The sequence below is a fragment of the Topomyia yanbarensis genome, chromosome 3 (assembly GCF_030247195.1).
Source record: "Topomyia yanbarensis strain Yona2022 chromosome 3, ASM3024719v1, whole genome shotgun sequence".
In the NCBI taxonomy this organism is placed as follows: Eukaryota; Metazoa; Arthropoda; class Insecta; order Diptera; family Culicidae; genus Topomyia; species Topomyia yanbarensis.
The window spans coordinates 249,895,404-249,912,991 of NC_080672.1; the positions used below are offsets into that span (position 1 = coordinate 249,895,404).

General features: G+C 36.9%; 1 protein-coding gene across 1 annotated transcript in view; it reads left to right on the forward strand.

Annotated features, from left to right (window-relative positions):
* Window positions 1–17,588, forward strand: part of LOC131688840 (G-protein coupled receptor dmsr-1-like) — a 140,415-nt gene that overhangs the window by 81,868 nt on the left and 40,959 nt on the right. The window contains exon 4 of the mRNA XM_058973399.1: window positions 16,126–16,531. Within this exon, the coding sequence (XP_058829382.1) occupies window positions 16,126–16,334 (209 nt within the window). The 3' untranslated portion in view covers window positions 16,335–16,531. The remainder of the gene's footprint in view (window positions 1–16,125; window positions 16,532–17,588) is intronic.

Here is a 17,588-nt window from a genome sequence, read left to right on the forward strand (position 1 = left end):
CTTTCAGCCTCTTTCTGAAAAGTTGGGTAAGTATAATTTCACACAAGTGAAAGGGACAGAATTAGGGTAAAACGGGTCAACACGTTTCGTGCGGTCATTCCAAGTATTTTCAATCGATTTCCTGAACTGATTTACACAAGAGAAACTACTTTGGTGAGCCGCTTACAGCCTCTTGCTGAAATAATGAGTAAGGTATAACTTCACACATACATTATGTGAAGAATTGGGGTAAAACGGGTTTACACGTTTCGTACGGTCATTCTAACTATTTTCATTCGATTTCCCGAAAGTTTTTACATAGGAATTGCTACATTTCATCAGCCGCATTCAGCTTCATTCGGAGAAGCAGAGCTAGGTTTAACCTCACACTTGAGCTATGGGAAGAATTGGGGTAAAACGGATATACACGTTTCGCGCGGTTATTCTTACTATCTCGAATCGATTGCCCGGAACTTTGTACATAAGAATTACTATTTTTCATCAGCCGCATTCAGCCTCTTTTCGAGAAGTACAGCCAGGTTTAACCTCACACTTGAGCTATGGGAAGAAGTTGGGGTAAAACGGATACACGTGTTTTATCCGGTCATTCAAACTACCTTCAATCGATTTCCTGGATTATTTGGCATAAAAAAAATTAGTTTTGATCAACCGCTTTCTGCTTCTTTCTGAAATATTGAGTAAAGTGTATCACCACGCTTGTATTATGTGCATAATTGGGGTAAAACGGATACAAACGTTTCGTGCGGCCATTCCAACTATCTTCAACCGATTCCCCGGATTTTTCTATATAAGAATTACTTCTTTTCATCAGTCACCTTCAGCCTCTTTTCGAGAAGCACAGTCAGGTTTAACTTTTCACTTGAGATATGGGAAGATTTGGGGTAAAACGGGTACACATGTTTCGTGCGGCCATTCTAACTATCTTCAACCGATTTCCCAGAATTTTTTGCATAAGAAATACCACTTTTGATCAATCGAATTCAGCCTCTTTCTGAAATGTAGAGCTTGGTTTGACTTTATACTTGAGTTATGGGAAGAATTGAGGTAAAACGGGTACATACGTTTCGGGCGACCAGTCTAACTATATTCAAACGATAACCTGGATTTTTATACATAAGAGTCATCACTTTTGATCAGCCGCATATAGCCTTTTTCCGAAATATAAAGCCAGGATTAACTTCAAACTTTAGTTTAACGGAGAATTGGGGTAAAATGGGTATATACGTTTCGTGAGATGATTCTAAATGTATTCAATCGATTTTCTGGACTTTTTTACTTTTAACGGAGAATTGGGGTAAAATGGGTATATACGTTTCGTGAGATGATTCTAAATGTATTCAATCGATTTTCTGGACTTTTTTTCGAGAAGTACAGCCAGGTTTAACCTCACACTTGAGCTATGGGAAGAAGTTGGGGTAAAACGGATACACGTGTTTTATCCGGTCATTCAAACTACCTTCAATCGATTTCCTGGATTATTTGGCATAAAAAAAATTAGTTTTGATCAACCGCTTTCTGCTTCTTTCTGAAATATTGAGTAAAGTGTATCACCACGCTTGTATTATGTGCATAATTGGGGTAAAACGGATACAAACGTTTCGTGCGGCCATTCCAACTATCTTCAACCGATTCCCCGGATTTTTCTATATAAGAATTACTTCTTTTCATCAGTCACCTTCAGCCTCTTTTCGAGAAGCACAGTCAGGTTTAACTTTTCACTTGAGATATGGGAAGATTTGGGGTAAAACGGGTACACATGTTTCGTGCGGCCATTCTAACTATCTTCAACCGATTTCCCAGAATTTTTTGCATAAGAAATACCACTTTTGATCAATCGAATTCAGCCTCTTTCTGAAATGTAGAGCCTGGTTTGACTTTATACTTGAGTTATGGGAAGAATTGAGGTAAAACGGGTACATACGTTTCGGGCGACCAGTCTAACTATATTCAAACGATAACCTGGATTTTTATACATAAGAGTCATCACTTTTGATCAGCCGCATATAGCCTTTTTCCGAAATATAAAGCCAGGATTAACTTCAAACTTTAGTTTAACGGAGAATTGGGGTAAAATGGGTATATACGTTTCGTGAGATGATTCTAAATGTATTCAATCGATTTTCTGGACTTTTTTACAAAAGAAATATCAATTTTTGTCAGCCGTTTCCAACTTTCTTCCGAGTTATATATTCAGTTTTGAAAATAAACTCGAACGAAAAGGAGAATTGGGGCAAAACGGGCATGATAGCGTACCGTGCGGTCGTTGTAAATACTAGCAATCAATTTTTCAGCCCTTTTACATAAGAAAAACCTTACCTGGTAAACGACATCCAGCCTATTCAAAAAAAGTCGCGTTTTGGGTCCATTTTTTCCCACTGTGCAATGTAACAAACGGTACAGAAAAATAAAAATAGCATCTATCTCTAGAAATTTCACATATTTTATTGGTGTATTAAATATATTAAATTATTGCATTTAGTTTAGTTAATTGATTGCTTATTTATAAATCCAAAATTATGCACCAATTTCGGTCACAATAAATTATTATTTGATAGCAAAAAGTAGTAATTGATCTCAAATATTCGCGAATGCTCTAGTTTCTGTACGCATGGTAAAAGGCCACCGAGCCCCAAACCATAATCCTAGTTGCAAATTTACAGGTATAAGGGTTACTGCTCCCTAATTCATCTTAGCACCTCCATTAATCCCACCCATTTGAACACATTAGTTAGAACAGTATTCTAACGCGTCAACATTATTCTAATCATAAAAAATTTCTAATTAGAAAAGTACAGTTCTGATAACAAAATTCGTCAAATCGAATTATATTTCACATCATCTTACTCGCGCTTTTCTTGTCAGTGGCGTGGTTTTTGCTGAAGCCGACGGCGGTGCCTTGAAAATGTTGGCGACGGCCCACAGTGGCTGGAGGCTGGCCAAAACCTCAAAAATTTGTTTTTGAAATATTGATATTTTCTATTTTTCCTAAATTTCTCATGTATTGAATGATGTATATTCAAAATTTTATGATCATTGGATAAGAACACGATTTTTAACATGAGTTTAAACGTAGCAAAGTCCGGACTTTTTAATGATTTTCATTTCCGAAACCACCATTGCTCTGTTCACTTCAAATGCATGTTGCTCTTTTGATTTTGGTCAGATTTTAGTACAACTAGTTTCATTGTGTAGAAGAACGAAAGAACTTGCTTGGTGAATAAAATACATTTGGTAAATTTGGTTGGAGCTATGACTTTTTAGTTTAAATATGTTTGAGGTGGTCAGATCAAAAATACCTTTTTCACTAATGTATTCTGTACAAATTTCGGAATCATTTCGGAACGGTCACATAGTATACATTCTATGGGAAATAACCTCTACTTTTCGAATATCATGGTCTCGTTCTGCGCCTAGGTGCGCAAAGAAATTTAAGGAGATTTTGAAGCTTTGTTGCTGATATGGAGGCGCATGGTGTTTTGTGTAAAATTGTTACACAATCTACAGTAAACCAACACGTTATACAATGGATTTAAAGTAGTGTTCTTCATTTTTTATGATATTGCTGACATTGGTGAACAGTAACGGAAAATCTATCATGAAAACGGGATCATAGTTATAAGAAAGGTTCAATGACACTGTATGGAAAAATACATTTAATATTTTATGACTTTTGACATCAAAAATGAGCTCAGCACCTCAAAATTAGCTTAAATTGTGATTTTCAGCCAAATTAGGTAACATTGGAGGTTTTGTCCGACCTTTGTTTGAAGACCCGCCACTGTGCGGCCTTGCGGCTGCTGCTAGCGGGACGACTATCCGTCGAATAAAATATATCATGTGCCAAAGCAACTATTATGTGTATAGAAAAGTTGCAGTTGTCGGAAACTGGAAAATTTCAAAACAATCAACCGTAGCTCCCATTTGTTAACCTTTTGTGGGAAAATAAATATATGTCCACGCCAGGGATCCAATCTATTAGTAGAGCGATTCGTTTACGTCAATGCGATTTCCGACTGCGGAAGATAGAAATGTAGCGCCAACGATTCATTGAACAGCAGAAAATTGGTAAACCAAAAAGCCAAACGGTTTTTGACGAGCTCCAATAGGATCACTGCTAGAGCACCCATCAAGCAGCAGGAAGAGATACACCGTTAATCGACCTATCGTTTCTGTTCGATACATTACCATCAGATGAAATTAGGCGAACTAATTCAATTTAGATAGGCACGAGCAAACAATGGAGAGAAGTTGCGGATTTCGTTGGATTATACTATAATAATGACACGTTTAATTATTATCGAATTATTAAATTATTGTTTCATTGGAAAATAAGCGTATTTCATACAACCGAAAGTTGCACTAACAGACCCTGGGATAATAGAAATACAAAAAGGTGTCAAGTGCAAACCTATTTATCTCGTATTGATTGCATCGTGGCTTTTCAATAACAATGGTGTTTACAATAATCATTTGGATATGTAGATTTTTTTCCAGTTCATATATTTCACACCTCCCAATAAAGTGGCTTTACTGATCCAGGCTGAACTGTCATTTTGTTTAATTTTATAATTGAGTCGTTGTAATGTAATGGTTAATGGAGGCTAAACCGAACTTCGATATCTCATATGAGGTCCACATAGTGGATCGTCAGATATGGAATGTGGGGGGTCCCATACTACCTCAAGGTACAATATCATTCTATACGGATGGTTCAAAAATGGGTGAGCTGACTGGCTCGGGAGTCTACGGACCAAGAATTAAAGAAGCGATATCAATAAAAAGTGGCGTAAAGTTTTACAGACAGAGTTATATGCAATATACACCTGTTCGGAGGTCTGTAGGAAACGAAACTACAGACATGCAAAAATCGCAATCTTCTCGGACAGCCAAACAGCACTGTTGGCATTAAGGTCGTCGAAATGTGAGTCCAAACTGGTTTGGGAGTGCAACACATCTTTACAACAATTGGCAACCCGGAATAAAGTAATGATATTCTGGGTACCTGACCACCAAGGAATCGATGGTAACGAAGTGGTCGATGAAATAGCCAGGCGTGGTTCATCAAACATGTTTGTTGGACCAGAACCATTTCTAGGTATATGTACCTGTGCAAACAAACTAGAACTTTCGACTTGGGCAAGGGACCAACTACTAAACGACAGACGTAACGTAGAAGGCGCTCGACAAGCTAAGAAATTCATACACCCAGATACAACGAGAGCCAAAAAACTAATGGATCTAAAACGAAAAGATTTACGTATAATCACAAGTTTATTTACGGGACATTAACCAACCAAACGTGCAGCGCCAACTCGCTTCGGGCGTACTACGATTGCACGATCTGGGCATCATGCAGCCCATTATCATAACTGCCAAAATCCTTCTTTAAGGACTTTGGAAAACTAAGCTGCAATGGGATGACAAAATCCCAGTTGGAACTTTACAGGAATGGCAGAAAAATAAGCAATGCCACCGAAACTAGCAAACTTGACAATTCCACGACAGGCAATCCATTTTTAGAATTGCTCGGATTTTCTGATGCATCTTTGGCAGCACCCTTGCCTATCCTGAGTGTTCAGGGCTCACGCAGTATTATACCACACAGTAGCAACACTTAGGATCGATTCCGATTTTATATTTTAGTAATAAATTGACTACCATAACGACAAAACGCATTTCTTCTATCGTGAAGTTATTTAAGCAACCCCAAGTACTCGTTCGTTAAAATCATAAATTTCGCCAAATTCCGCCGCGTACTCGAAAATCTCGTACCACTTTCGTGAACCTAAATCCGCTTCTGTACACATCACGCCATTACCGGACCGTCGCAGGTCGTACCCACCATAAACGCGAAAATCGGTTATCCGGATTTCGATGCCGAAGACATCGAAACCTGGTTTATGTGTCTAGAAGCGGCGTTCAGTTTTAATCAGGTGAAGATAGATCGTTGCTCTTGGTCCACGTGCTAAGTTCGTTTAAAGCACAATAGCGAAGTGCAACGACACGAACAACATCGAGCGCTACGATACTCTCAAAGCAGCGGTGATCGCTCATTTCCAGCCTTCGGAAACCCAAAGGTTGACCAGCTTCCTTTCTGACATAATGCTCGGAGACCAAAAGCCAAGTGTCCTTTGGCCGAAATACGTCGGCTCCGCAGGACAGGACCCACGGCTAGCGTGCTGATGAACCTGTGATTATGTTCACTACCTACCATAGTGCGCTTTATCATCGCAGCCATACCTACTGCCACCCTGGATGAATAAGCAAAGGTTGCCGATAAAATCATGGAAACCTTGAAGATTGACATTTCGATGATCCAGTCCGCCAACGTCCCGAAACACACAGACGCGGGCCCGAAACCACTCGCACAGCCGATCATCTGTACGCCATTGATCATCGACGCCATCGCTGCCGAAGAACCGTCGGTGCGCAAAACCAAGAAAATCAACGCCTCTGGAGGAAATTACCTTCCCACGGAATGAATGTTTAAAAGCACAGATGATACCAGTTGAGCTAATGGCAAGGGTCGTTAGCAACATTCCACACAAAGTGCAAAATACACGCTACTGGTGTGATTTTAAGGTGGTTTTGGATTGGATAAAATCCGACAAGTCTGTACTATCCAGACACTAACGAAGAAGGAACACGACAATACGTGCCAACCGATCAACCGACCCGGCGGACTTCGTCTCACGAGAGATGTCCGTAGACAAGCTACTCACAACATGCCACAGAATACGCACTCCAACCTGAGCACATATTGCAACTGTACGTAATCCAACCTGAACAGATAGGTGCAGAAACGCACTACGAAGAAACAAAGAAAAATTAATTTAAAGATTCAACCCAGAATTACCCGCATTACAATAGCTTCAAGAGAACACGAAAACGCTGCCGCAATTAATCGCGCAATGAATAACTTTTTATCTAAATCGACGGCCACTAAGTGCCAAGAAATCAGCAGAGAATTGATCTTACGACCAATTACAGTCGACGATTTAGAAGTCGGAACGAAGCTACTAATTAAGCATATGCAGTTCACTTGCCATCCAAACGAATTACGGGACATGAAAATGAAGCGCCTACAAGCAAGGCCTGCTCCAAAGCCTAAGTCCCGTCATAGAGGATAGAGGATAGGATATTCAAAAATATAGGCAGAAGCAGTTTAGCTGATTTGTGGTGCCAAGCCCCTGCGGCAAAGTGGCCCGTGGGCATTATCATCGAAACACAATTTCACTTTTGCTCTTTAAATCTACATATAAAATGGGTTAATTTTTCATCAAAATTTATTGAAATTAGGAATACGTCATAGGAGATTATATCGATTTTGTTAAATATATCAATTTCTCATTTCGGTTAACTACGAAAGGCCCTACTCTTGGCGAAGTAGGACGATTTTTCGTGCGCAACGGCCGCCATTTTGAAGCCACCATTTTGAATTTTCGAAAAAAAAATCATTTTCTTATTAGGGGACGGGCATAGCGTAGTTGATAAATTAATTGCTTTGTACGCAGCTCACCTGGGTTCTATTTTCCACCCCGCACATAGGGTTAGAGAATTTTCCAAAGAGATTTCTCTAACCCGAATAGAGGCGAATGATCCTAAGAATCTCTATAATCAAAACAAAAAAAGAATTTCTAATTATCCATAAATAACGAATAAGAGATCAGAAGCAGAAGTTGTTTTTTGTTGGAGACGAACCACTGCGACCAGTATTTAGATCTATTGTGGTAAAAAAGCAGAAGTTAGTAGGGTGATGAGCCTATTTACGTCATGTTTCTATTATCACCCTACTCTTTTGAAGACGTTGGTTAGAGCAGTGTCTTCCATCTTTGTTCAACGCATTGAGTCAAATGGTAGCACAACAATAGGGGCATTCTATTCGAGTTTTCATTGCGCTCAAACAGGAAAATTTCGCTGTTTTCAACGCATATGTATTATTATCTTGATTCTTAACAACGAAGAAAAAGCTGTTGATGTCAATTTGTGCCCATTCCATTGACTGTAGGCGGAGTAATAAATGAATTAGTGAGACACCCCCTTAGTGTGGTAAAAATAGGTACTTTACCCTATGTCTTGTCGGTTTTCCACAAAAAAAAAAATCTCAAATATTGCTTGATTTTCCGCCGAATTCAGGAGAAGGTCCCTTAGGGCTATTGGCTCCACTACCGATAGAATCCTGAATCAATGCATCGAATTAAGAAAATGAAACTCTCAATACGATAACTCTCAAGATTTAGACTGCGACCTTGCATTTTCCAACACAAATGACGCGATTTGGAGCGGGTTGCTCCGCTCCACAAAGGGGAGAAAATAGTGTGATACAAAGTAAAGCACACAATCCAACGAACGAAAAGTGCTTAATGGTAGCGATTTGTAAAACAATCGAAAAGCCCGTTTTCAGCACAAACGAGCCCTCACAAATAGCCGCTCTGGTGGTGCCATAAAAAGTATGCGCTGCCAGTCAACTTCTATAGTCCTCAAGATTCATCGAACCACGCAGCACGATATGGCCGTTCGGAGACGACGTATGTAGCTATAGAAAATACGCATTCTTCATAATCATGATCGGCGTCGTCATCATATGGAGAAGGCGACGAAACGACAAGTTCCTTAAAGCGGTAGAGCCAGCGAATCGACGCAGTCAACTCGAAGTATGAACAACTCTGTAAATAATGAATCAAAAACATCAAATAAGTTCCCTTCTGAACTCTCAAGGAGAATATATTTTTCCTTTTGAAGCAAAGACCGCTTTTGGGTTCGAGAAAACACCGCAGTTCATTACTGACAGTTAGTGCTCTGAGACCGGGCTAGTACCGGTGGAGTACGCTAGGAGTTTTGTTTTTCGATGTTTTTTACTTTCAGAGATATGAGTGATGTTTCAAGCATTTAACATTCAAACAAAAAAATGAGGAACGCTATGCGCATAAATTTAGAAAGTTAAAAAAATACCAGAACAAGCTATAGATTGTCAAAATCCGTTCACGAACGGCGAAGATATTATACAAACTTTTGTGAAAATCACTCCTACAACATTTTTTAGAAGGATTTATCATTTTTAGACTATAGCCGTTTGAAAAAAAAATGGTAAAAAAGTTTGGCCTTTTCAAAAGAGAGTCTACATCATTTTTGGAAAAACAAAGTATGCAAAGTGGCTTTTTGTGACAAAGACTTCATGTGCAGAAAGTTTCATTAAAATCTGAGAGGGTGCTGCCAACTCTGAATCCGCGAAATTCGTCATATGTGACCTTATCTCAGTTAACTATTTCCAATGAAGTGCCCGTTAAAATGCTGCGCCTAAATATTTTTATTATGTTCAAAATTCTTCTTTTCGGAAATCTGTGGGCAAAGATCTTTCAATTCCAAAACAAATTGAACGTTCTAGTTTTTTAGTATGTAGCGAACACAACCAAAGATAAACTCAAACTACGCCATCACGAAAAAATAACGAAAGCGAAAAGGTGAAAATAGAAAAGAATGGAAACACTAGAAAGTGCATTGTATATAAATTAGCTATTCTCCAAATAATGGGATTTTTACAAATATTTCAGAACAAAAATTATATTAAAAGTACGACAATAGTATTGGGCGAATAATATTGTAATGATTTAAATTTTAACTAATGTTTGAAGTAAGCCATGCCTCACATATAGCAAAAACATCACATTTCAAATTATATGACTAAATTTTTAAGGAATCGATTTTGGAAATGATAGGAATCTTTCACCTCAGGTGATGAATTACCCATCGAAAGATGCAATCGCTGCAAGGATGGGTCATTGAGCAGTCAACTGCTTTAAAAATATTCTTATTATTGGGAAAAACGTTGAGAGTTCACTATTTAGCAGTTCACCTTTATTAAATGCTTTGGAACTTTAGGCAAAAATTTCGGAAAATTTCAATAATCCCTACTTTCGGTTGTGGTTCAGAAGAAGTCGAAATTTTCTTATTGCCAGTAAAAGCGATTTGGGCGCAATTTATCTTTATGAGAATAAATTTTATGGCCAATGCATGGAAGTTTGGGAAAAGAAGATTGTTTTCTTTTCCTGGATGCTCCAGGTAAAACAAATGATGTACCTTCGCACGCTCCGTCAGAGTCAGAATTTTCCGAAAATAGAATAACGAAAGTTCAGGTGGTTCAAGAGTTGCATTTTTCAGCATTTCTGCATAAGAGCGCTCTCCTTTAAGGATCGTTTATTTTTATTCTGGAACATTTTATATACGGGACAGCCAAAGAGCTCATGCAAATTTTCTTCGCACAGTAAACATTTTTCTGAATTTTTGTGCATTTATCATCTAGATGATACCCATCGCATTTTCTACACCGCGCCTTATTGGAACAGTAGTTAGCTGTGCGCCCAAGCACTTTACAATTAAGGCAATTTATCACATGAGGGACAAAGATGCGAACAGGGAGACAAATTTTATTAATAAGAACATGGCTAGGCAATGCAGACCCAGTGAAAGGTTTACGAAATGATGCGAGAAGGCATACTCAACTAAAGGACATTGAGCCCGCAATATTTGCATTATGTTACCAACTTGTAAGTGCCCATCTCCGATGCATTTTGGTTTTGAAACTTTTATATCCCTCTAAAACGAATCCGTTTGTATATTTGTTTCATTGGATTGCGATGGTGTATAATCATAGACGTACGCAGCATTTCCATTAAGGGGGTTAACTTTCAGTTATACATATTAAACTTGCAATATCAGTTAAATTTCTGGTAGAGTTTCGATTGTAAAACAGTTATTTTATTTTGTTTTTGAAATTTACGTTGCTTCCTTTATTTCCTAAATCTAGATTAAATTAACATTAAAAAATCCTTGTGGTCTTTAGCGCAAAATAATCCTCATGTTTTTTGCATTTGACTTATGTATTCTGCAACAAGCAAAGCCAATTTGAAATCGCTATTCTTTTAATTGGAAGTATGATTTAGCATAAAACGATATTAGCAGAAAATTATGCGTATTTATTGTAGTTTAAAGAAGCATTTTGGGTTTTTATGATTTTTATTCCTCTCGAATGAAAATTTGCACTTCGGACATGATACCTGCCTTTACTTTCTGCGCAAGATGCTGGTTAACATCAACGGCTGCTTTTTTCCAGTATCTAGAATGGAATAAAATCCTTAGCCATATTTCCATTCTAAATTTTCATAGAGTGTATACATTTGAATTGGGTGGAATTCCTTTGATTGTGTGGAACTCCTGGCAGTTTAGGAAGTTCAACCCATTCTCTTGAACATTGACGTCATTACCCAAGTAGCAATTAAAGTTTTATAGTACGCTACAAGTGCAATCTAGTTTTTATGAGTAGCTATAAAACTACCATAAAACCCAAATTGTTACTAGGGTATCCCGGTACATCTAATGCGCATTTTTACAGTAGTGGATACTCACCAAATTCAGCCAAAAATTGGGAGGGTTCCGGTGAGATCTAATCGGCCATTAGTCGCTTTTCAGATCATCTTTGCTGTATAACTCGGTTTATTTTGTTGGTTGTGATGAAAATCGGAGTCTTACGGTCATTACTGCAAAATTTACTGCCAGATCATACACTTTTCCGGAAAACTTGTTCACAACAACAATTTTATACTTCTTGGGAACATCTCAGTGATCCTTGGCAACATAAAGCTTCTGTCCCGGAAGCTGTTTAAAGTCAAATTTGACATACATTTTATTGCATTTATTGAATTTGTCCAGATCTTGAACATACATCTTTCAGACTAGCGATTTTGCCCGTAATGTTTTGCTTTACAGTCTAGTTCGATTGATAGATATCCTTATACTTGAAGAAAACTTGCCACACCCATGCCCAAAAGTCATGGATTAGCTTTTGAAGCCTTCATGAAGTCATGACGCAGTTTCCGGTACCACTTCGACGACACGATGGCACCTTCTGGACAGCAGACAAACAATACTTGAAATCTGTTTGTACTGCACATATACAGGTTTGGCCATTGTGATCATACTCGGGTTTTCATTTCCTTTGGGCAGAAATAATTCTCTTTTTTTCCATAGCGTGATCAATTACGAAAACATTAACCTTTTTCAAAATTTTTGCGCTATGTTCCAAGAGGAAGACATTGTAAGTAAATTTCAGTCCAAAGCTTCCGGAACCGACCACAAAGAGCACTGTACCGGATAGGAAGAAGCATAACGATTCTACATTCGCAGAGCTCAAATATTTCTAACTTTTTTATAAATTTTAACAAATATGTTGGGAAAATTTTGTTAAAAAACAGAGCTGATCTCAACATACGAGCTATTCCAAATTTTCACAGGCCTAGCAGGTTACCTTGCATCAGGTGATATAAGACTAATAAATTTTTTCTTGAAGATCCAAAACAATGAAAAGTTTTAAAAGAAAAAATAAATAAAATCAATAAAAAAGTACTATGAACTGGTGGAAAAATCAGATTCTTTGTGAGATATAATAAAACAAAAATTAGTTTTTTTTTTAATTTGCGTAATCAGATCCAAAGCTTCCCGACGTAAACATACCTGTATAATCCGTACAGCTCGATGCTTATGCTTCAGGGTCATTTTGCATTTTCTTTTCTTCATCATAGTATTTAGTAGTAAATCTTCAGTAATAGTTTGGCAGAACTTATATTTAGTTATATCTTTGACTAATCTGTGATCGACGCCAATTCCGAAGTTTTTCATGAAATCAAGAAGCATGTGATTATGGTTTCGTTTCTTCGTACACTGTATCATATAGTATTTTCAAGTGCATCTCCATGCTTCAATTTATCTTTTAATCTGATTATCAGCCCACTAGTAGTATTGTCATAAGTTAATGGTCCGTTGTTTTTCTTCACGTATCCTGCTGTGGTAATCACTGACAAAATAATCTGTCAATGGGCGTTGTTTGCTAAACAGGACACGTAAGAGAAGCTTATAAGCGATATTGAGGCTCGTTATGTCTCATTCGTATAATGAAGAGTTCTTGCAGTTTTTTTTAGTAACATTAAATTAGCTAGAGATTGCTTAGTAAGGAAAGTTATTAAAATGTAGAGCCATAGTACTCTAGTCAGAGCAAGGATTGAAAATATACAGATCGGAAAACTAGAATCGATAGGATCATTAAGAACAGGCTTAAAATCTTCCGGACAAATCTTTTATCTTCTGCTGGTAGGAGTCAAGCATAGGAAGAGTTATTACGAATTGCGCTCAAATCTACCAACATGCCTTTCGGCAACAACAGATTCCTCTTTACCATGATAAGCGACATATTTCCTACTTGTATATTCCAAACCCTTGCATAACTAGAATTTTTTTATAACTTTTGCTACTTAGTAATCTCTAGCTGATTTAATGACGTTAAAAGTAAAAAAGACGTACATTAAGTTGTTCTCCAAATAAATAACATCTATATAATTCTAAAAAGTTCCTTTCAGATTATATTACTGTTAAGTTTTAGAATAAAGTTGAAAGTTTTTCTTGTTATTGCTTTCCAAGTAATACCTCCTGGAATCGCCGTATATTCCTTTGCAATAAAAAGTTTATAATTTTTAGTCAAAGCAGAATATGAAATTGATCCCCAGCACTCTTATATTTTTAAGTCGGTAACCGAATCTTTGCTGCAGTTACCACTGCCTCTCAGCAACCTTATCGTTTTATCGATGGAGATTCCTGATATCAACGAACTTGCGCCAACTGTAGATTTTATCGAGGCGTTCTAAGACTACATGGCTTGCTTAAACAAAACGAATTATTCAGTAAGTTTCAAATGTTTCTCTTAAGTCTTCAACATTATAATCATACTTTTTTTTAAAATATTCCAGAATATTAGGGGTAGGCTATATGCACCCACTCCGTAACCACCCCGTGCGCACGCCGACGTTTATAATATTTATATACTGAGTAAAGCCATGTAAAGTGATCCTCGAATTTTTCGCAAAATCACCGATTTTCATGAGATATGTTTTATTGTATAGGGACTATGGTAAATAGCTTTTGGTATAAATATTTCGTTAAAACTCCTTTTTTCCTTTGAGATATTAACCCTTAAACTTTATTGCATGATAAAATTGTAAATTTTATATCTCAAAACCTACTGAAGATAATTGAATGAATTTTTGTACACTTATGGAATGATATTTACGCTATCTCATAAAAATAATTTTACAATATAATTATGTGAATAACGGTACTTTGCATCTACTTAAAAATTTCAATTGTATTTTTTCTTGTGTTCTTCACGCTAAAAAAATTCAAAAGGTATGTCAAATTACGCATCAATCTCTCACCTTCAATAATCTGTATTGATAAATTTTCATTTTTGTTTCTATCGAGAGTAATGGATGATTTTGTGACGATGCGTACCTTTAACGCACGGCCCACTTTGATGCAGCCCGCGAGAACTTACATATTGGCAACGCCGCATGTAGCAACGTCCTACTGCGTATCGCTTTGGCAGAGCGTATCTTATGTCCAAAATTGCCATCTTCGATATTAGAGCAAAAAGATAAGCTTTTCTGTGCGGATGTTTAAAGGTGAACATATTCCGAGTAATTTGCATGGTTTTTAGTGTTATATTTTTCAGGAATTATTTAATTTTCTGTCATTCAAACTATCAAACCGGCGCGCTCGGATGTTGGCAGTTGCTGTGCAAACTTGAGCAATGGGCATTTTTGAATCTGCATGTATACGACTTTTTTTTTGCAAATTGACATATTTTACCACTCATTATCGTCAGTTGGTTCTGTCTAGGTGTTAGCACAGTATATTTGCTCAAAAAACATTCGTTTGTTTTTATGTTATAAATATGGTTCGACCAACCGAATACTGTATTTCGTTAAAAAAGTAGTGAAGATTTTGAATTATAAATCGTTGATGATTTACTGAAATTTGATGAAGTAAATAATATCTTACTAGAACTTGGAGAACCACTAATTAACAGGATTGACAGAAGCAATAGCGATAAAGTAAACACGCCAATGCGAATGAAAAACAGATTCAAAGTAATTTTTTTTCGCAAGACACTTCGTAGTTTATAAGTAAGATCACTCAGTAGACATAAACAAGCAAAGTAAAATGCTGTTTTCATAAAATGTTCCATTTTCCTGTATAATGTTGTAGACTAGTAATGAATTTGGACGAAACATTGACTAATAACGTTTTCGTTTCCGGTATAGTGAAAAAAAAGAGATAGACTGAAGTTTGAATGAGTATAGCCCCGACAATACTGGTGTACACTGTCAAAAACGAAAATGCCATAACAAAAGTGTCTTCGAAGATGGCAATAACATAAGCGTATTATATAAGTTACGTTTCGGTTCTTTGCGATACAGTTTAATTCCTAGTAACGTTAAATTATAATAGAAAAATATTCATTAAACAAAATTGTTTTTGTTGTGCACTTCGGTCAAAAAAACTATAAAAGTATCTAAAAATATCCAGAAAACATTAACCTTTGATAATCCGTATATAAAAGTTTGTTCTTTTGCACCAATCTAGAGACGTGGTTTCATTTAGTCATGCGATGCACGTTTCCTACGCGATGCGCAGTAGGACGTTGGGACATGCGGCGTTGCCAATGTGTAAGTTCCACCGGGCTGCATCAAAGTGGGCCGTGCGTTGAAGGTACGCACCGTTACAAAATCATCCATAACTCTTGATAGAAACAAAAATGAAAAATTATCAATACAGATTATTGAAGGTGAGAAAAGGACGCGTAATTTGACATACCTTTTGAAATTTCTTAACGTGAAGAACACAAGAAAAAATACAATTGAAATTTTTAAGTAGATGCAAAGTACCGTTATTCACATAATTATATTGTAAAATTATTTTTATAAGATAGTGGAAATATCATTCCATAAGTGTACAAAAATTCATTCAATTATCTTCAGTAGGTTTTGAGATATAAATTTTACAATTTTATCGTGCAATAAAGTTTAAGGGTTAATATCTCAAAGGAAAAAAGGAGTTTTAACGAAATATTTATACCAAAAGCTATTTACCATAATCCCTATACAATAAAATATATCTCATGAAAATCGGTGATTTTGCGAAAAATTCGAGGATCACTTGACATGGCTTTACTTACTTAGTACTGTTAACTAAATTGGCCAAAACAAATAAAATAACGAAAATTACCTTTTCTTCTCACAGGTGACCTAATGGATGTACTTGCTCTTATAAACTCCGCCATAAATTTCATTCTCTACTGCTCGATGAGCAGACAGTTTAGAAACACCTTTAATTACTTGTTTCGTCCGAAATGTCTCGACAAGTGGATGGCGGTGCCACAGACTGATGATGGAACTCCCACGGGTCGACGCAATCAGGAGGGTGGCACCACCCAAATCACTCAGATCTAGCAATCCATGGGACATCCAGACCGCCGTCATTGCTGTTCGAGATCACTGGAGAGGGTTGTCAGTTGGGTTTCATTCAGCAAACAACGCACAGCAACTATCCCGACGGAGTGTGCGGTGCTATAGCGATGGCACCTAGCAACCGAATGACGAAGGATGATGGAAATGGGCCTGCAAATGGTGTGACTTAATTAACACCAGTAAGTATGCTCTTGCTATTCACCATCTGTGCGGGAATGATTAAATATTTAATCGTTATCACAACACGAACCTATGATTTCTAGTACCACAAAATTTCTATAGCCGAACGCATAAAACCATAACTACACCAGCTCCTTTAGCATCCATAGTCATTGAAATATTCACAATATTCACCGAAGCTCCCATATGTTATTCTATGTATTAGGGTAATGAGCCTGTTTTGGTCCTATTAGTGCTGGACTATTTCGTTATTTACTTGGCTTACAATCGATGAAATGCATATACATTTGTTTCAATATCTGTGCTTCGTTCCAAAGAATCAGAAAAATAACAAAAATAGCCTTAAACTGCTGAAATGCTCGTGATTGAGCGTACCGAAAACTCGAATGAAGTGCTTTAATTTTTATCCTATGGGACCTTTCCTAAACCAAGTACGCTAGACATTCACAATCAATGAATTCTCTCCCACTCCCCTAATAGAATTAAGAAGGTTTTTCTCAAACCTCCCCTTCTTAAAAAGTCTACGTTGTTTTTTTTAGAAATTGAAATAAGTGAGAAGAACATGATAAAGTTTAAGCGAAAATTATACACGAGTCATTCAGATTAACTTCAAGTTTTTTTAAATAATAAGGACAAACATAAATATCTACAAAATGTGCTATTTTGATATAAGTATTACTCTTGTTAATATTCAGCCAGTAGGAGTGTAGTTAGGATAGTAAGCGAAAGACGTAAAAACGTTCTTCACACACTGCACTATTGAAACCCAACGTGGTCAACAGGTATGATTGGAAAGATTCCACATTTCAAAATAGTCCCATCTACACTGCTAAAATAAATTCATACCTAAATCTAAACCATTTTCTCTAAACACCTAAAAGTGTATTTCTAATATTTTTAAATCACAACTTCGGGAATGTTTTGCAGTTTAATTTCACTATATTGTCAGACAGATACGAACACTGTAATGTAGCACAAGTCAAGATATTAAAGTACATTGAAGTTTTTATTCTGCTGAATGCTTTTTCAAAGTTGTATTTTACAGCATTCTACCAT